The sequence below is a fragment of the Triticum urartu genome, chromosome 3A (genome assembly GCF_056163025.1).
Source record: "Triticum urartu cultivar PI428250 chromosome 3A, HENAU_Tu73, whole genome shotgun sequence".
NCBI lineage: Eukaryota > Viridiplantae > Streptophyta > Magnoliopsida > Poales > Poaceae > Triticum > Triticum urartu.
The window spans coordinates 52236674-52257490 of NC_141875.1; the positions used below are offsets into that span (position 1 = coordinate 52236674).

A 20817-nucleotide genomic window follows, 5' to 3' on the forward strand; every position below is an offset into this window, starting at 1 on the left:
CAGGGCGCCCCCCTACCTCATGGGCCCCCTGTTGCGTCTCCGACTCCAACTGCACCTCCATATATTGAGTTTCGGGTAGAAAATAAGAGAGAAGATTTCATCGCGTTTTACGATACGGAGCCGCCGCCAAGCCCTAAAACCCCTCGGGAGGGCTGATCTGGAGTCCGTTCGGGGCTCTGGAGAGGGGGATTCGTCGCCATCATCATCATCAACCATCCTCCATCACCAATTTCATGATGCTCACCGCCGTGCTTGAGTAATTACATCGTAGGCTTGCTGGACGGTGATGGATTGGATGAGATTTATCATGTAATCGAGTTAGTTTTGTTAGGGTTTGATCCCTAGTATCCACTATGTTCTGAGATTGATGTTGCTATGACTTTACTATGCTTAATGCTTGTCACTAGGGCCCGAGTGCCATGATTTCAGATCTGAACCTATTATGTTTTCATCAATATATGAGAGTTCTTGATCCTATCTTGTAAGTCTATAGTCACCTATTATGTGTTATGATACGTTAACCCCGAAGTGACAATAATCGGGATACTTACCGGTGATGAGCGTAGTTTGAGGAGTTCATGTATTCACTATGTGCTAATGCTTTGTTCCGGTTCTCTATTAAAAGAAGGCCTTAATATCCCTTAGTTTCCATTAGGACCCCGCTGCCACGGGAGGGTAGGACAAAAGATGTCATGCAAGTTCTTTTCCATAAGCACGTATGACTATATTTGGAATACATGCCTACATTGCATTGATGAACTGGAGCTAGTTCTGTGTCACCCTAGGTTATGACTGTTACATGATGAACCGCATCTGGCATAATTATCCATCATTGATCCGATGCCTACGAGCTTTCCATATACTGGTTTATGCTTATTTACTTTCCTGTTGCTATTGTTACAATCACTACAAAATACCAAAAACATTACTTTGCTTTCGTTACTCTTTTGTTACCGTTACCATCACTATCATATTACTTTGCTACTAAACACTTTGTTGCAGATATTAAGTTTCCAGGTGTGGTTGAATTGACAACTCAGCTGCTAATACTTGAGAATATTCTTTGGCTCCCCTTGTGTCGAATCAATAAATTTGGGTTGAATACTCTACCCTCGAAAGCTGTTGTGATCCCCTATACTTGTGGGTTATCAGGACTCGTCGCCTCCTGCTCCTCACCCCCCAAGATCTTGTCACCGCTCCTGGACACTAGATCTTCCTTCCTCCAGGATGGGCCATCACTACCCGAGCTTCCCGACCCTCTACCCCAAGCATGTTGCCCCCTACTCCCCATGGATTGGTAGCAAGTGCCTCCACTACCTCCACTCCAACTCCTACTACAACTACATGCACGCATCTCATGACCCTTCCCCTGCCAGCCTACCTCTCCCGATTTGCTATCCTCAGCTCTCATCCACGTGCCAAACTGGGGTGCCTCACCTTTGATAGGTTTCATACCGCAGTCCTTCTCACTATGCCCAATCACACCACATGTATAGAAGAAATCTGGCATATATTCATACTCAAATCGACACCATAATAGCTCTTTCTTCTTCTTCTTCTTCTTGGTCTCTCCTATTACCTCCATCTCCTCCATGTTGTTCTTCCCTTTCTTTTCCCCTCTGTCAAGCACAAAACGTCTCATCAATGGTTCCTTAATATCTAGCTTAACCTTCACACTCAAATACTTTCCCACGACCCTACCATCATGTCCTACATCCACTTCAACCAGATCATGAAAATCAGCTCCAATACGCTCTCCTATCGCCCTGTTCATGTATCCGAGAGGCAGACCAAACACACGAATCCACATGGGGGTCAGATTGAACTCGTACTCATCCACCGTCTTCTCTGGATCAAACTCTTCCATAACAAGCAGCTCCTTATTGAACCACCACGATCCATCCTCCAGGGCCCTCCTCCATCCCGATGCTTGGCGGAACGTGAAGAGGAACACATTGGTCTCCAACTCCTTACAATCAAGCCCCTTGATAGGGCACCAGATTATCCCCAATGTTTGTCCCACCACACCTGCAGGAGCCGGCTTCTCTGATAGCAATTTTCCCACTGCCTGTGGATAATCCGGTGCCCATTCACTTTCCTTCCCCTTCTCCGACGAACCGAACTTCAGACCTCTCCTCTCCGCCGCCGACAGCTTCAAACCCTTCATGAGCCCCTCTACATCCTCCATCTCCTCCTACTCCCCTATGCGCTGACCTACAGGAAACCCAACAGTAGAATTGATGAACTACGGGAGGCTTATGGTGGATGGGACGGATTGGTGTTTGAGGACTACGATCTGGACGTGATGGCATCGATCAGGGACCGACGCGCACGAGTTCCTGGGAACCCTAGCGAGGACGGGATCGCCTCCCAATCGCCACATTGTGATTACACCAACCGCCACCGTAAGGGACGGGTGTTGGTGTCAAGCTCAGAGACATTCTGTTGTCTTTTCAGTTTTGTCATGTCGGTCTTTATGTGACCTGTACTTTAATCTTTATGATACTAATAAAATGCCCATACATTGCTACGGGCCATAATGCAGGTAAATGAAACAAATAGATTATTAAGTGACATAGATAAGTGATGAAAGTGAACAAAGTCATGACCTGCATTCTTCATTTCAAATTGGTCAGCAATATGATCCATCCACCAATAGTACTTGATTCAAGCACAAGCTTTTGCATCACATTTGTAGAACAATTAAGGTTTTAACACAATTTTATATTTGAACAATTATATCATATCTCAATGTTGTAAATTCTCCTTCACCTGAAGGTCGACAGGAATGGTGACCAAGGTCTCCATCTTGAGAGTTTCTTTCGTAGAACAGGGCATGCAGTAGGGTCATGAGGGCTTCGCTGGATGGGGACATTGACTTTGTTGATTTCATGTTGACAAATGAAGTGTGAACCTTAAGTCAATGGAAGTCACTGGCTTTTCAATGCGATGTGATTAGCTTTGTTCATTTTATGTTGGCAACATAAATAAATAAAATTAAATGTGTGTGGTAATGCACGTATCAACTAATGCACAGAAGTTTGAAGTATATACTAAGTATGCTACTTGAAACTCAATCTAACATTAATATATATGTTATTGAAAGTAAACATCTCTTGTGAAAATGTGTTTGCTTCACCCGATGAACTGTGAACCAATACAAAAGGTGTACATGTGGCGACTTATGATTAATACCATCTGCCAATGGCAAATAGTTTCCACTTCTCTTACAAAAAGCACAAATTCTTTTCTTGGCTTATCATTCAAGATTGGGTTTGGACGGCGGATAGACTTTAACGGAGAGGATGGCCAAACTGTGGTCTCTCTCAACTTTGAAAAAAGGAACCGGAGACGACAGCGCGGAACCAGAGGTGGTAGCGTAAATCATCTTCCAGTGCTGATACACGATGCACATTTGGACGAAGATAAAAAATTGGATGAAATTGACCAATCTGGATATCACTATCTGGAGAAACTTCCACACGATGATGGAGTGGTGACACCACACGGAGGGCGTCAATGCCAATGTGAGAAAGGGCCTTGCAATCCTCGTCATGTTGGTCTCTTGGGAGATTTGGAACAAGCGAAACACGCAGGTGTTTAGAAATGTGTCATCCTTGCCAACTGTAATCACATTTAAGATTAAAACCAATGCTGAGTTATTGGGGTTGGCGGGGGCTAAGCGTCTATGTTCTTTAATGCCACAAGAGTAGGCTCATTTTTGGGGGTCGTCCTTTGACGACCGTCTATGTATTTCCAAACTCTTCTCTTTTTTTGATGGGAAGGCCTTCATGGCTAGCTTTATTAACTTTGATTGTTTGATTGTTTGCCTAGAAGGGATAAAATCCCAATGCAGTTAGTTGAAACCTAGCTAGTCCCTGGCAGGAACCAAACCATTTCAAATACTATTATTTAGGCATAAGGCTATCCCTAATAAGTCCCGAGTAATATTCAAAGCCCTATTAAATTTTTCCCAAAAGATTTGAGTTGGATTTATTTTTGTAATCAATTCAAATCAAAGGGAATTATTCAAAAAATGGTCTGTATTTTATTGGCAGGGAAAATTATTTCCATAAGTCCAAATGACATGTTGAACTTCTGCCTACTTTTCTAAAATGAATTTGAAACATATTTGGTTTTGAAACCAATTCAAATTCAAAAGGAAAATATAAGTGCATAAATTATATGTCCAAAATGCCCAAACAAAAAATCAAACATTCACAAATATTCCATTTGGAATTTAGAAAATGTTCTTTGTTTAAAAAAAATTCAATTTACAAAGAAGACAGAAAAAGAAGAAAGAAGAAAAATGGAAACAAAAAAGAAAAATAAAAAGAAAAGCCCCACTGGACCAGTCAGCCTCACCCGCGCCCCCTCCCCCCCTGCGAGCCACTGACATGTGGGGCCCGCATGTCAGGTCCGTCCCCCACCTTTCTCTCGCAACCGCCCACCTTGCGCATGACCCCAAGCATGCTTGCGCCCATGTTCCCCACGTTCACGTGCTCTCCGGCCACTACGCCTATAAATAACCCTCGACCTCCTTGTCATTTTGCCTCATTCGATTGACCCAAGCACTGCCAGGCTGCCATAACTTTTCATATGGCACTAAGTTGGCACTCATCTAATCTTTTCAAGCCACGCCATCACAGTCATCAAGACAACATCGCATGTCATGGCTGCACTGAATCTCCTTATTACCATAGTCACAGTCTGAGTTACTGAGCTTACCGCTCTGTCGGTGGAAACTAAACTGTGCCTAGCAAGTACTAGCAAAACCTTGAATAGCTGCCCGCCATGCTACTTGAGGCAGACGCCTCCTCCTCCTCTTTGTTCTACAGGCAGATAGTTGGTTCCAGCCAAGACAGAACATATGCTCTAGCAAGATGTCATGGTGACACAGAGGCCTATGAAAGAGATGTCTCACTCGGGCCTTCTAGGATGCCCGGGTTGTGTGCACATTTAGGAAGAGTGTTTTCTATCTACTATGACGTGTGCATTCTTGGGTTTGCTGAGAGGAACATCATATTTCATTATGGAGATTTACAAACAGCCGTTAGCATGGATGGTCCCTAGGTCCCTGCCCAGTGCAAAGCATTCGACAAGGCTACTAGTGAACTGCTCGCTGATGTGACATATACTGCGGGAATTCGTGTTGGGCTAGGGGGGGCAATAGCCCCCTCAGCTATATACGGTTATCGGTATCGATTCTTCAAGGCTTCAAATGGTGAGTTAAGGATGAGACGCTGGATCTCCTGCATCATATCATGTGCATCAACACACACACCATGTTCAACCACAACCAGTTGCGACCTTTCGAGTTATGACTCGACTACAAAAAGGTATAAGAAATCCAAAATTTCAAATAGATGCATGGTACTGTACCGTATGGCATGTTGTACATTGCAGGGGAGCCAACAAAACTGGAAGATGCTATAGGAGATCCTAGATGGAAAAGTGCAATGGATGCGCTTATAAGAAACAGGACATGGCATCTTGTACCTGAACAAAGAAGTAAAAATATTATTGACTGTAAGTGGGTTTACAAAATCAAGAAAAAGGCAGATGGCTCGGTTGACAGGTATAAGGCACGTCTAGTTGCAAAAGGATTTAAGCAACGCTATGGGCTAGATTATGAAGATACTTTTAGTCCCGTTGTCAAAGCTGCAACTATTAGACTTGTGCTAGCTATTGTTGTGTCCAGGGGATGGAGTTTGAGACAACTAGATGTTCAGAACGCATTTTTGCATGGTGTTCTGGAAGAGGAGGTTTACATGAGACAACCACCTGGGTATGCAGACAAGAAAACACCTCATTATGTGTGCAGGCTTGACAAGGTGCTCTATGGCTTAAAGCAAGCACCAAGAGCGTGGTATTCAAGGTTGAGCTCTTAGTTAAGGTGCCTTGGTTTTGTTGCATCCAAAGCTGACATGTCACTTTTTTTTGAGGATACACACAAGCGTGTGTATCATATATTATAGAGCGGAAAAGGGGTAAAGAGCCCCATCCGCCAGAGTCTTACATGTCGTTACAATACATGCCGACTCCTCTTCCACCCACAAGCTAACCAACTATTCGCCCGCTACCCACCTAGCTAGGGACCCAAGGAAGGAGGAGAGGTCGCCTTTTAGCAAACCAGCCGCACTCCAAGCCCTGGCCTCACACTCGATCCTAGCAATCACCACCGCGGCAGAAGGGGTCACCCCTTCAAAGACGATCGCATTCCGATGCTTCCAGAGCTCCCAGAAAACTAGCGACGCCATGGTCCGCATATCCTTCACTTCCTTCCTGGAGGGGGTTCTCTGGGCGCAGGCATTGCACCACTCCACCATCGTATCGCCAGCCTCCGGAGTGAGCTCTGGTGTGCCAAGCGCGACAAACACCCGATGCCACACAACTCTAGTGAAAACGCACTGTACAAGCACATGGTTCAAAGTTTTCGGCTCTTGGTCGCACAGGGGGCAAGCAGCTTGGTGGGGCAGGCCACGGCGAGCTAGATGGCCGGAGGTCCAGCATCTATTTCTTCCCGCCAGCCAGGCAAAAAATCGGCACTGCCTCGGCGCTTTCGAGCTCCATACCATCTCCGCAAACGAAGCAGTTTCCATTCCCCAAAACTTGGCCGCATATGCCGATCGGGAAGAGTATGTGCCGCTCGCCTCCCAGGCCCATGCAATCGAATCATCTAAGGCAGGCCGGAGCTCCACCTCCGTGACTCTCTCCCAAAGCTCAAACACCTCAGCGAGCAGCGCAGGGTCTAAGTCTGGCCCAATATCCTGGGCCCATGCCCCATTGCTCATAGCTTCAGAGACGGTGCGAGTAGCACGGACCTTCTTGCGCACCCGCTTGTACAGGCCTGGCGTGAGATCCTGCACCCTCATGCCCTGGATCCACCTGTCTTCCCAGAACAACGCATTGTTGCCATTGCCAACTCTCGTGATCGTCGCGGCCTGAAAGATCTGGCGGGCCTCAGAGGAAACCTCAATGTCAAACTCCGCCCATGGTTGTGAGTCGTCTGTGCGCTGAAGCCATGGCCAGCGTGCTTGGAGGGCATAGTTGAGCCATGAGAGGTCCGGAATGCCAAGCCCTCCCGCCCACTTGGGTGCACAAACCGAATTCCACGCAACCTTGCATTGACCACCATTAGCCTCTGCTTTCCCGCACCAAAAGCCCCGGAAAATCTTGGAAATGGCCTTTATCGTCTTCCACGGTATGTTGAGTGCCAGCATCGCATGAATCGGGATGGCACAAAGGACAGACTTGATGAGCGTAAGCTGGCTACTTATGGGCAGCGTCGCCCCCTTCCAGTGGGGCAGCATGCGTGCCACCTGGTGGACCAAATCAAGTAGCTATGAGGCCGACAACTTCCGGATGCTCAGTGGAAGACCCAAGTACTTGCATGGGAAGGCCCCCATCTTGCATCCCAAAGAAGCTACAATGAGTTGTGAATCATCCTCTGAGCATCTAATTGGCACGGCCGAGGTCTTGGCCAGATTCACTTGAAGGCCCGACGCTTGTCCAAAGGCGTCCAGCAGATCTACACAGAGCCGCATCTCGTTCTCCGTCGGCTTGAGGAAAAGAATGACGTCGTCCGCAAAGATTGACATTCTCTGGTGCAGTCCGGATCACGCAAGGGGGGCGAGCAAGCCTTTTTCAGCGGCATGGGAGAATAGCCGTTGCAGCGGCTCCATCACCAGGATGAATAGCATGGGAGAGAGAGGCCCACCCTGTCTGAAACCTCTTCTATTGCAAATCTGCGTGCCCGGCACCCCATTCACAAGCACCCGCGTGGAGGAGGTAGAGAGCAGACCAATGATCCAATCAATCCACCTACGTCCAAAACCCAGAGAGGAGAGCACCTCAATAGCAAAGGGCCACTGCACCATGTCAAAGGCTTTGGAAATGTCGAGCTTGACCATGACAGAGGCATTCTTGAGAGTGTGCAGTTTCCTTATGGTCCCTTGAACCATCATGAAGTTATCGTGAATCGAGCGCCCACGGACAAAAGCACTTTGGTGACATCCCACGAGCTTGGGCAGATCGTCTGTAAGCCGGACCGATAGGATCTTATCAAAGATCTTTGCCGCGCCATGCACCAAGCTGACAGGGCGAAAATCCTTGATCTCTTTTGCGCCATCCTTCTTTGGGAAGAGCGTGACGTATGCCCTATTGATGGCCTCCAGCCCACGCATGTCCCCTCTATGGAAGCTATCCAAAGCTCGCATAAAATCTCCTTTGATGATGTCCCAACAGCTGGCATAAAACCGTCCTGTGAAACCATCCGGCCCCGGTGCCTTGTCCCTTGGCATAGATTTGATTATCTTCGCAACCTCATCTTCAAGAAATGGCAGCTCAAGGTGCGCGAGCTCTAAACGTGGGAGGCCCAGAAGGTCGAGGTTGAGCCCATGAGCACGCTGCGGGGACAGGCCAAGGATCTCCTCATAGTAACCATCTACCACCTCCGCAATTTCCTCCTGGCCCGAAAAGAAATTGCCATTGCACTTGAGACTCATAATGGTATTGCAACGCTTCATGTGGCTGGCGTGCTGTTTGAAAAACGTCGAACTAGCATCTCCATCACGAAGCCATGTCAACCTGGAGCGGTGGCGCGTGATGGACCTCTCCAAAGAGCACAAGCCAAGGAGCTTTCTCTTCATGGTCCGTCTAAGGGCAATTTCCCCTTCCGAGAGTGACCTCGTCTCCATCGCCACATCCAACCGGAGGATAACCTCAAGAGCCAATGCAATCTGTAGCTTAACGTTTCCAATCCACCTATCACTCCAGCTTTGCAAAGGCTTCGCAGTTGCTCTGAGCTTGCGATCGAGAACCACATAGGGGTTGCCCACAGAGGGCACTGAATTCCACACCGTTTGCACCACATTGCGAAACCCCTCGGCCTTCGGCCAAAAGGCTTCGAAGCGAAAGCGCTTGCCCACCTTAAAATCAGCATGCAGGTCCAACAGAAGAGGACAGTGATCCGAGACAGCCGAACCCAAAGCTGAGAGGAAACAAGACGGGTGCAGCTCCTCCCAGTCCACGGTGGTGAATATATGATCTAGCTTCTCAAGGGTGGCCTGCCCATGCTCATTCGACCACGTATACCTCCGACCATTGAGGTACACCTCCTTCAGCTCAAGGGAGTTGAGCTTAGACCGGAACCGCGCCATCATGCGCCTGTTAATGTGATCGTTGCTTTTGTCCTCCGGGTTCGTAATGAGGTTGAAGTCTCCCAAAACCGCCCACGGCCCGGCAATGAGCTCGCGAATGTCAGCCAGCTCTTGCAAGAACTCAACCTTTTGCGCATCCAGAGTAGGGACATACACCCCAGAGATCCACCAACGCGAGGATGTCCCGACCGGCGTGACGAGCGCGGTGACCGCGTTCTCCGTGTAGTGCGGATTGGAAAGTTGGACCACGAGTGGGTCCCAGGCCAAAAGAATCCCACCACGAGTACCAGAGGCCGGGAGATAATAAAAATTCGCTAGTTTATTGCCCAAACAGTGCGCCACCACGCCCTGAGATACAGCTTCCATCTTCATCTCCTGAAAACACACTATGCTAGGGTTGGCCGCCGTGACCACCTGGTAAATCGCGCCTCTCCTAGCCGGGTCATTAAGACCGCGAACGTTCCACACCAGCACCTTGATGGGGTGTGTAGCCATGGGAAAGGCCTACACCGCACCCCACTTGCCGCCACAACTCAAGCCGCTGCCTCCTCTAGCGCCGGTAACTCCACCATTGGCAGCACCGAAGGCTCCCAACCAAACAGTGCCAAGATGGCATCAATGTGGGCGTCCGCCAAAGGCCTGTTGAACAAGTCGACGTACATCTTCAACGCCTCCTCCCCGATCACCTCTCCTTCATTAGCCAGGCAGAATTTGCGAATGAGAACTTGTTGCTGCTTGGAGGCCACTGAGGGCCTTTTGCTCTTAGCAATTCTGGCGCTTCGCCGTGGGGAACCTGCTTGGACGTTGCGCTTCCACGGCCGGCGTGACTTGGGGGCCTCAGGCGCGGCCAGGATGGGAGAAATCTGCCTCTGAATCTCCTCACAAAAGGCATGCGTCGCTGCCCTGGGCGACACAGGGAGAGGGGTAGACGACCGGGCCCCGTCCGCATGCGCATGCAAGACAACACCGCTCGGCGAACCCCCACGGGCCTCAACAGGGCCGCCGCTTGCACCTGGTGCATGAGCCAGAGGGCTCCTCTCCCTCTCTACCAGCTGGGCTCCACCTTGTTCCGGCCCCAGGACCGCATGTGGGGAACTGCATGGGAGCGGGCCCGGCGTGGGGCTGGCCGGCACACGCGGGCCCTCATCTGGTTCTGGCGACAGACTGACCAAGAACCAATCCCCAGAGGATTGATCCGATCCCACCCCCTGTCTCTGCGGCACGCCTGCCTCGAAAGGCGAGAAAGCTGACCATGGGGTCAAAAAAAGGGACCGCGGGGTCAAAAAGCCTCCTTCAGAAAGCGACCGGCCACTCCTGGCCAAGACAACCAGGGTCCCCGACAGAATCTCCACCGAGCCAATGAGGAGTGGCCCACTCCCCCAATCTCCGCCAGCATCCAATGGACGAGCGCCGTCATCGCGAGCCGTTGCCTTGGATCCTGCCCAGCGGGCCAGGCAGACCGAAGCGGGCGACCGGTCCAGCAACAACTGTTGCGGATCCCGAGACACCGCCGTGGCCCCAGGTCTAAAAAGTTGCGCAGGAGCTTGGGACGACCGCACCTCCACCGTCCTGGATGCCAGCCCATCGTGGCAGAGCATATCCTCCTCGACTGCCTCACCAACCGCACTTTCCACACCTATCGCTCCACGATAGGATCCTCCGCCATGTCCGAAGCAGCGACGTCAGGGGTGGCCCGGACCTGTGTCAGCGCATGCAAGGGTGTCGCCTCTCCAACCCCAGTTTGAAACTGGGTCTGCCTGACCGCCGGCGGCGCCGCCGCCGGCGCGGAGGAGCCAGTATCGCCCGCCCCCGCACAGTCAGCGCCTCCGAACCTAGACCGCCTTGCCGAGCCAGAGCCCGGCGAACGCCCACGCCCAGGCCCCGAGTCCTCCTCCGACGGCGGCGAGGGAGGTGGCGGAAACCTCGCCTGAGGCTCATCACCATCCACCAGAACGGGCTCACCTAGCACCGTGATCTCGATTGGGTACTACAGCGTATGTGCCAACCTGCCCACCGAGCGTCCACCGTCCGCCTCCGCCGCCCACAGGGTGCGACTCGGCTCGTCGATAAGAAGCAGCCGACGCCGCGAAATCTGCCTCGGCCGGTTCGTGCGCTTTTCATTTACAAAAAGGCAAACAAGGTTATATTTTTGCTAATATATGTTGTTGACATCATAGTTGCAAGTTCCTCACAAAGTGCTACTAATGCTCTTCTTCATGATCTAAGCTCAGAGTTTGCACTAAAGGATCTTGGTGATCTACACTTCTTCCTAGGCATTGAAGTAAAGAAGATTCAAGATGGCATAGTACCGAGTCAAGAGAAATATGTCACTGAACTTCAAGATCGCATGGGGATGAAAGACTGTAAGCCTTCTCCTACACCATTGTCTTTCTCAGAAAAACTATCAGCATCTGAAGGTGAGCTACTTAAGGAAGAAGAAAGCACAAAGTACAGAAGTGTTGTAAGAGCTTTACAATACTTAACACTGACAAGGCCAGATATATCATTTGCTATTAACAAGGTTTGTTAGTATCTACATGCACCTACTACTGCACACTGGACAGCTGTTAATAGAATTGTAAGATACATAAAGCACACCGTGAGTTTAGGCCTCCAGCTCAGATGGTCTAACTCTACTCCTGTTAGTGCCTTTTTCTGATGCTGATTGGGCAGGATGTTGTGATGACAGAAGGTCCACTGGAGGATTTGCGGTATTCTTTGGCTCTAATCTTATTTCATGGAGTGCCAGGAAACAGGCCACAATGTCAAGATCAAGTATTGAAGCTGAGTATAAGTTATTAGCTAATGGAACAATATAAATCATTTGGTTGGAATCATTGCTAAATGAATTGGGAATTAAGCAACATCGTGTTTCATGTCTTTGGTGTGACAACTTAGGAGCTACATATCTCTCGGCTAATCTAGTCTTCCATGGAAGAACTAAGCATATTGAAATCGATTTTCACTTTGTGCGAGAAAGAGTTGCAGAGAAGAAATGGACATACGGTTCATTCCATCCAAAGATCAAGTTGCAGACGGCTTCGCTAAAGCTTTACCAGTCAAGTCATTCAAGGAGTTCAAAAGAAATCTTAATGTAGAATAGTTGAGATTAAGGGAGGGTGTTAGATATAGGTAGTTTAAACATATAGATATAAGTAATCTCAATATCCTCCCTCGCAAGTCTCTCTCTCTCTCTCTCTGTGTGTGTGTGTGTGTCTCGTATCTCCTGTAAACTCTGCATCCTAGCGACCGGAGGAAATTGTATAAGCCACGACAGGGGCTCTTCCTGTCCTCGCTCAATATATACGACGCGGCTCTCCTCCAGGAGAGTAGGGAACGTTCCATTTGATAATTGTGACAAAACTTTTGTCTTTTTACCAACATCTTCTAGTTCATATTCATTACAATTACTTTTTTTATGTTTGTACTTTGTACTAATCATCATGAATTATCCATGATATGGAAGTGGATCTAAGTTGAAAATTAGAGGCAATGTTAGTATTTCAAAAAGTTGGCGTCTTTTTTAATATGTTTAAAACAACACATTGCTGCATTTTATGCATACTCAAAACAGATGAAATACCATCCTTGGACCATCCCAAATCAGTCTGACCAGTGTCGCCCATGCATGTTGCCTCCACATGATAGAAAAGCTACATTAATCTTGAATAAAAAAATTAAATTTCAAAAGAAATTGGTTGCAATCACATCAAAGAAAAATAGTGGACAATTATAAAATATACTAGCAAAAGCATTATAACAAGTTTCAAACTCACAACTTAACCAAATAGACAAAGTTTGCTATTTTGTCAACCATGTAACTGTTTCTAATAATGGCATCATAGACGCGGGCAGGCTGTTCAGCAAGTTTGCTAGAGCTGCTGCCGCGTACTGAACATGTCTGAATCTGAATATAAATACTATATGGTGTGTGTTTCGCTGGCGAGCCACTCGAACATTACATGGGTGAGCTATGTAATCTCGGGTTAGACCAATTATGGTCGTGTTATCTTCTCTGTTGTCTGTTACTCGTGATTGGAACTTGCTTCACGCTTAATAAAAAGGCTGTGTGCATCTCATAATGCAGAGCCTGGGGTACTCCCCTTTGATGTGTGCTTTCACATCTTGCTAGTGGGAAATGGCACTTGCACACCAAGCAACTATTAAATATGTCTCCACAACATAGATATTAAATATGTGACTTAGCTTACTTAACACGGCAGAGAGAGGTAGCCCTGCCGACCCGTGTCGTCTGGACTAGCACATTGTCCTCCATGAGGCTCCTTGCTGCCACGGGAAGCGGAAGCACCGGTGGCGCGACTAACGCGACAGAGAGAGGCAGCCCCGCTGAACCGTGTCGTCTAGACTAGCACATTGTCCACCATGGGGCGCAACGACATCATAACATTGTTGATATGGGTCTAGGGCGGAACAGATTGGGCCAAATGTCTATATAGGATGTGGTATGGGTCGGGTGGTTCTGAGTCGTCTGGGCGACATATTGCTTTTTCTTCTTAGGGCTGGGCGACGGATTGCAGCCAAAATCACTGCCGTTTCCCTTTTGCCAAATTTTGGCACGATCTGGCCCTTTTGGTAACGCCAAGTCATGTGCCATTTCTATTGCACACAGACAGGTCAAAGTAGCCCGCATTTCTCCAATGAATAAATACGTGGCCGCGGGGCATGTGTTACTGCAAACACCCCAAGCCCGGGAGTTTCTTCATGGGGCAGAAACGCCAGGGCCTGAGGCGTTTCCAGTAATGTGTCTCAGTTCGGCATTTCTGCCCTACCACGTAGGAGGTCAACACCTACGTGCCAGGTCGTGGCCAGGTCAGAAACACCGGCAACTTTGGTGTGTGTAGGTGAGGCAAAAACACCACAAGGCTTGTCGTTTGACAAAAGGGTCAGATCGTGCTAAAATATCTGAAAGGGTTCAGATCATGCTAAAGTTTTTTGACAAAGGTCAAAACAATGATTTTGGTCACATATTGCTATGCTATGTCAATTGGGTGTAGTATAATTATCTGCGCTCAATGGGCCGACCCAATATGAACAGTACATTGATTTTGTCATTTGTTTTTAATAAATGTTTAGCCACTGTTTGTAATTTAATTGAAGGACCAAATGAGCTCCAAATTGGCTGAAATTTTAGGTGAAGCCGCTCTAGTCCATGACAAGGACCCACGAATTATATATATAGTATATTCAGGAATAAATCCATTTACATGAATTTCTGGGATGAATTGTAAGCGTGTGATATATTGTTCCAAAATTAAGGAAGAACTATTGTAGCTTCCTAATAATATTGGAAGGCTAAATAGAGGTTTTAAAGAGATTTAACCAAGTGAAATCCCTTATTTTAAACAGATAAAAATCTATGCATTTTACTAACTTGCATTTTATATAAAGGTTTTAGGGTTTAATACAAATTAAATCCTTCATAAATTTTGGGCGGGCATACACGATGAACATGAGACAATGGCAAAATTATTATGGTTTAAGATGCTTTTTTGGACAATTGACAAAGTTTTAGGGTTTTAACCCTTAAGGAAAAGATGAGGGTGGAATAATTCCTCATTCCAAATTAAGTAAATGTCATATGATGCTCATAACTGTAGTACAGAGGTTGAACACATTTTTAGAGCGCTCTCTGGAGATATGGAGTGCATGAGATGATAGCGATTTTGCCAGAGAGTGCATATTTGTCCCTCTGGCCTTCGGACGCAGCTTCGGTGCCTTAAAGGCACCTGCCTTTAGGTCACTGACATGTGGGCCAGTCATCTGTTGAACCCACATGTCATAGACACAAAGGTAGGTGCCTTAAGGCACCGAAGCATCGTCCCTGGCCTTCAAATCAACGGTTGTTATAAAGGACGGAACCATATGGCAACTCTGCTAGAGTTTTTGCTAGTGCCGACACTACTCATATTATCATAGCTCAACACAACGGAAAACATCAGAACATGCACCCTTTTGAGAATGGAGAGCCTTTAGTAGCAAGCACGCTAGTTCCTTGTTGATCGCCGGGTCGACAAACAAACATAGAGTGGGCCATCCATTTTGAAAAAGGACAGATCGTGCTAAAATTTTTGGAAGGGTTCAGATCATGCTAATGTTTTCTGACAAGGTCAAAACAGTGATATTCGCCATGGATTGCTATGTTGCGCCAATTGGGTGCAGTATAATTATCTGCACTAGTGGGCTGGCCCAATATGAACAAGGCATTGCTTTTATTATTTGTTTTTAATAAATGTTTAGCCACTGTTTGTAATTTAGATGAGCGATCATGAGCTCCAAATTGGCTAAAATTTTAGGTGAAGCCGCTCTGGTCCATGACATGGACCCATGAATTATATTTATATTATATGCAGTAATAAATCCATTTAAGTGAATTTTTGGGATGAATTGTAAGCGTTTGATATATTGTTCCAAAAATTATTGTAGCTTCATAATAATATTGGAAGGATAAATATAGGTCTTCAAGAGATTTAACCAAGCAAAAATCCCTCATTTTAAATAGATAAAAATAATTTGCATTTTAAGTTAGGGTTTAATCCAAATTAAATCCTTTTAATCCATCATAATTTTTGGGAGGGCCCACATGATGAGCACGAGGCCATGAAAAAATTATTAGGGTTTACAATGGCTTTTTGGTAAATTGGCGAAGTTTTAGGGTTTTAACCCTGAAGGAAAAGATGGGGGTGGAATAAATCGTCATTCTCTGGAGAATATGGAGTGGATGAGAATATAGCGATTTTGCCAGAGTGCTTTTTTGTCCTGCTAGCCTTCATATCAACGGTTGTCATAGAGGACGGAACCATATTGCAACTCTCCTAGAATTCTTGTTATTGTCCTCACTATTCATATCATCAAAGCTCAGCACAACCGAGAAGGGGAACATCCACATGCTAGTTCCCGATAGATCGACGGGGCGACGCACGAACATAGAGCGGGCCGTCCATTTTGAGCGTGAGCATCGGACGGTAGCCCACCGTCGAGCCGCGGTCCCACATGTCAAACCTGAAGAGGTAGAGAAGAGTGGCTGCAAATATCTTCATCTGCCTGTAGGCGAACTCCTTTCCCAAGCAGATCCGAGGCCCCGCCTATGTTCAACAAGAGGACAAACGTACACACACGTCACATGAATGGATATACTCCTCTACTTAGGTGCTATGATTTATGAGATACTCCCTCGGTTCCACAATGTAGCGCATATAATTTTTTTTGTAGAAGTCAAACTTTATAAACTTTGATCAAGTTTGTAGAAAAAATCATATACATCTAGAATACCAAATACATATGCTTAGATACATCACAAGACATACTTTCATATTATATGCATTTGGTATTGTAGATATAAATAGTTTTCTCTATAAACTTGATCAAACTTTATAATGTTGGAACTATGTGGTATGGGTCAGCAACGACCCCAATCGAATTATTTGGGCCTACTCGTTATCAGTGGGATCAGGGATACTTTCAGCAAGAAATATATCGAAGAGTTAGCAATGGTTTAGCCGAAAATCTTAGTTTATCAGAAGCTTGGTTTGACTTTGTAGAAAATATATATGCGTTACATTATGAAACAGAGGGAGTATGTGTTTCGCTCACTCACCTGGAAAGCGGTGAACTTGTAGGGGCTCTCCGGGACGAACACGCCGTCATCGTCGAGCCACCTCTCCGGCCTGAACTCCTCGGCGTCGTCGCCCCATAGGAACTTCATCCGGCCCATGGCGAAGGGCTGGTAGTTGACCATGTCCCCTCTCCTCACGGCGTGCCCGTCCGGCAGCGTGTCATCCGAGAAGCAGCACTTGACGTCCTGCAAATGCAACAACCACCAAATCAATGGTGTACTTGATCATTTCCCTGGTCTTGAAAATGCTCCATGCGGATGATCCAGCCAGGCCGACTCACGACGGGCACCGCCGGGTACAGCCGGAGGGTCTCCGTGAGCGCGGCGTGGAGGTAGTGCATGCTGCCGATGGCGTCTTCGGTCAGGCGCGCCGTGAACTCTTCCACGCCGCCCGCGTCCTGGCGGTCGCCGGTACTGGTGGCCTCCCGCACCTCCCGCGCGATCTTGTCCTGGATGCGCTGGTCTCTGCAGAGCACGTGGAGGAACCACGAGAGCGTCCCCGCCGTCGTGTCGCGGCCGGCGATCACGAAGTTGAGGATGATGTCCCGCAGGTACTTGTTGCCGAAGCAGCCGGGGTCTTTCTCCCTCTCCAGCAGGAACCTCGACAGTATGTCCCCTTTCTTGGCCTGCCAAAATCAAGAAATGTCACAGTTTTTCTCCCTCCCCAGCAGGAACCTCGACACTCGACAGTATGTTGCTTACGTACGAATTCGTGCCCATCTCTGCCCATCTGCTCCATCTTCTTGTCGATGACGGCGTACACGAAGTCGTTGATGGTGCCCACCCACCGCTTCATGGCCGCCTCCGACAAGACGCCGAGGAGCCTCTTGGCCTTCCAGAGCGGGTCCAAGAACCGGTACAGCACCTGCTCGCTGGCGTCGTCGAACGCCCTGGCGAACGCCGCGCCCTTCTTGTTGGATCCGGAGAGCGCGCCGAGGTTGACCCCGAACCCAACCGTGAAAATCGAGTCCAGCGTCGACCGCATGAACAGATTCTCCATGTCCACCCTCTCCCCGGCGGCCGCGGCGGCGGCGACGATGCCCGCGAGCTCGGCGGCCACGTCGCGGAACACGCCGCTGCTGTACTCGCGGAGCGCTCGCGTGGTGAACTCAAAACTGGCGACCTTCCGCTGGTGCCGCCACTTGGCGCCGTCCACGTTGAAGATCCCGTCGCCGAGGAGGTCCTCCAGCACGCCGTGGGTCATCGGCCCCTTGCCGTAGTTGGCGAAGTTGGTCCGGAGGATGTGCTCCACGTTGGCCGGGTCGACGGTGTACACCCAGTTGCCGCTGTAGGTCAGGGTGAGCATGCGGAAGGTGCCATACCTGCGGGAGAGCTCCGTCATGTACTCCGGAAGCCGGCCCCAGTTGAGCAGCTGCTGGAGCATGGTGCCGGCCACTGGCGGGTAGCTCCGACGCCGCCTCTGGCCGCCGAGCAGGTACAGGGCTAGGAGGAGGAGGAGCACCGACGAGAGCGCGGCCAGCAGCAGCGGTGAGTCCATGGCCGTGAGACGGCGCTGGGTCACGTATGGTGCTCGACTGCGCCGAGTGTGTGGATTGAGGAGGCCATACTGTTCTCATCATTTAGCGAGGAGGTGTGTCCGTTTTCTCCTTTTTCAACACACGTGTCGAGGGCGATCATTAGCAGATCGGTATGGTGAGACGTACGGCGTGCCGTTTTCCAGTTAACTGCACAATGACGCCGACGAATGAACATCAAAGTCTGGTGAGAGTGAGACGAAACTAACCACAGAAAACTTTCGGAAAATCCGAGATGTTTACTGTTTGTGGATTGTAACCCTACCTACATCAAGACCAGATAATTGATGCCGATAAGCCAAAACTCGTTTTCTTTAGGGCTACAAGCCAAATCTAATTAAACTCATTAAGAGGCGCTCGAATGGTGGCCAACCAACTACCCCATGTGACGTATGCTGATTAGTCACGGTGAGAAAGTTTACGATAGAGAGACTTTTTTCGTGAAAAGTTTTTCTAGGCTTTTTCTAAAGATGGTTGTGATGTCCACGTGACGCGTGAATATTTTAAAAAATAATTACCATGATGATGAAGTGCGTATAGCTTTCTCTCAAACGACCCGCAATAACGAGCCCCAACCACTAGTACTCATGGCTAGTCACGCCTTGGAAGCGTTTCTAGAGACGAAAATATCGGATACTTTGAGTTGACGTGTGCAAACTCTAACCATTGATCCTTATTATATCTATAGAACTTGAGTTGGCGTAGTCATGGGGATCAGTGGGGGGTGCTAGCAGGGGCCCTGGCCCAGGTCAACATGCAGATTTTGCCACTACATGAGGGATTATCTGCTGCTAATATTTGTGTATTATGTGATTTTGCTGGCTTTGACCCTCCCTAACATGATTTAACATCAGTTGCCCCCCTATTAAGTTTTTTTGGCTTCGCCACTGATGAGGATCATGTGTGTAACTGTAAGCGCCGCCGAGATGAGGATGACGCGCACCAACAAGAAAAAGAGGGAAGAAGATACGAGAAGGCGCGAGGAGCGGTGATGCAAGCGGAATCGGGCTTCCACGTACCGTACGGGCGGCATGGTCTGCGCCGTTAAACCATGGGGTGAAGGAAGCTGGAGCTCCCCTCCTGCCACTTCCCCTCGAGTGTACTAACAAAATACATCGACATATCCTTGTAAATTTACACTTAAATCGATTCGTCAACAGAGTTCAGCTCGCCATATTTTTCAGTTTGCAACTACACAAAATATAATAACCTTTTGCCCTTCTTAACACACGAGCCAGGGATGCGCAGAATGCCAAACACCGAATATTTGTTTCTGCCAGCAAGACCTGTGCAACTACGGACCCTGCTAAGGGACTGTTATCCTTTGATGCTTTACATGAACATAACTACAAAATAATACTATCTCTGTAAAGAAATATAAGAGCGTTTAGATCACTAGTACACCTTAACGAGTCATGCTTGCAATGATTGGGTGAAGTGGCAAACAGGACACTCGGCGGTTCTCTTACCCAGTCTGAGTTTTGAAACTAAGGTTGAAAGCACAACAAAACTTGGGTTTACAAGAATGATTAAGCACAATATAGTTGCCTTGTGATCAGTACTTGTGCATGGGAGAGAAAACAGGTAAGCTTTGCTACAAAGGAAATTAAATTGAACAGCGTGAGTTTTTTCAGAGTGCCATCCCCAGTAGCAATGGTTGGATGAACCATGTCCCCAGTAGCAAGGTGTGAAAACACACACCAAGTATTCATATTCAGACATTATCAGTAGGCGGCGGCAGCTCCAGCAAACTTCCTGAATAGCCTGGCCGCGTCCATGACGCCATTCGAAACGGCGACATGATCGCCATCCTCGTTGGTCTTGTTGGCTGCTTCATCGAGGAAGCAGTGCGCGGGCGCCTGCCACTGGGAATCGTCTTCCAGCACCACGCCAACCTCGAAGCTCATCACAAACTGCTCTATCCCCGTCACTGCAACCATGCAAAGCTCCATCAAATCCAGTAAAGTTCAGACATCACGTGGAATAGTAGTAGCAATGGGGGTATACCATCAATGAAGTTCCAGCGGACGGGGCGGCGCGTGAGCGCGTCCTCGTAGTAGACGATGAAGCCGGCCTTGCCCCAGACGTGGCAGTCGAACCCGCCTGTGGTCTCGCGGCCGAGGTAGACAGCACTGCCGTCGGCGAGCCACCCGGGGCGGAGCACGCCGACGGGGAACTGCTCCGTGCGGCACGTGGCCGAGTCGAAGTAGAAGGTGGTGCCGTTGTTCCACTCCACATCGTACAGCGGGCCGCCTGAGAGTTGGTGCCGGATCAGGTTCAGGTTGCGCCGCCGCGGCCAGTCGTAGTACAGGTCGTGCAGGCGGAGCGGCGGGCCTGACGAGGCAATCGAGACGTTGGTCAGGTTCGTGAACAGCACCGCGTGGAACTGCTCCGGCCATGGCGCCGGCCCGTCAGGCGTCGTCGCTGAGGACGCCCCTGCCGCGGCGGCGGCGGCGATGAGCAGGAGCTGGAGCAGTGGCCATGCCAT

At 48.7% G+C, this 20817-nt stretch overlaps 2 protein-coding genes across 2 annotated transcripts; both read right to left on the minus strand.

Moving 5' to 3' along the window:
• Window positions 1–15897: 15897 nt before the first annotated feature.
• Window positions 15898–18381, minus strand: LOC125542717 (cytochrome P450 704C1). The gene is made up of 4 exons (XM_048705880.2): window positions 17501–18381; window positions 17076–17420; window positions 16777–16980; window positions 15898–16264 (listed from the first exon to the last, which is right to left on the minus strand). The coding sequence occupies exons 1-4, from the start codon at window positions 18290–18292 to the stop codon at window positions 16070–16072; spliced, it is 1536 nt and encodes a 511-aa protein (XP_048561837.2). The 5' UTR covers window positions 18293–18381; the 3' UTR covers window positions 15898–16069.
• A 1381-nt stretch (window positions 18382–19762) lies between these two features.
• On the minus strand, window positions 19763–20817 carry LOC125542719 (uncharacterized protein At4g14100). Its single transcript, XM_048705887.2, has 2 exons — window positions 20337–20817; window positions 19763–20259 (listed from the first exon to the last, which is right to left on the minus strand). Exons 1-2 carry the CDS (start codon window positions 20815–20817, stop codon window positions 20054–20056), a joined length of 687 nt encoding a protein of 228 aa, XP_048561844.1. The 3' UTR covers window positions 19763–20053.

What these genes read in the sequence shown, in the direction of transcription:
- LOC125542717 (XM_048705880.2), bottom strand. Translation starts at nt 18,292, where the DNA reads ATGGACTCACCGCTGCTGCTGGCCGCGCTCTCGTCGGTGCTCCTCCTC. An exon ending in GCAGAGATGGGCACGAATTC is followed by an intron (nt 17,421 to 17,500) that starts GTACGTAAGCAA and finishes TGATTTTGGCAG; the next exon opens with GCCAAGAAAGGGGACATACT. An exon ending in TGTACCCGGCGGTGCCCGTC is followed by an intron (nt 16,981 to 17,075) that starts GTGAGTCGGCCT and finishes TTGCATTTGCAG; the next exon opens with GACGTCAAGTGCTGCTTCTC.
- LOC125542719 (XM_048705887.2), bottom strand. Translation starts at nt 20,817, where the DNA reads ATGGCATGGCCACTGCTCCAGCTCCTGCTCATCGCCGCCGCCGCCGCG. An exon ending in CCGCTGGAACTTCATTGATG is followed by an intron (nt 20,260 to 20,336) that starts GTATACCCCCAT and finishes GCATGGTTGCAG; the next exon opens with TGACGGGGATAGAGCAGTTT.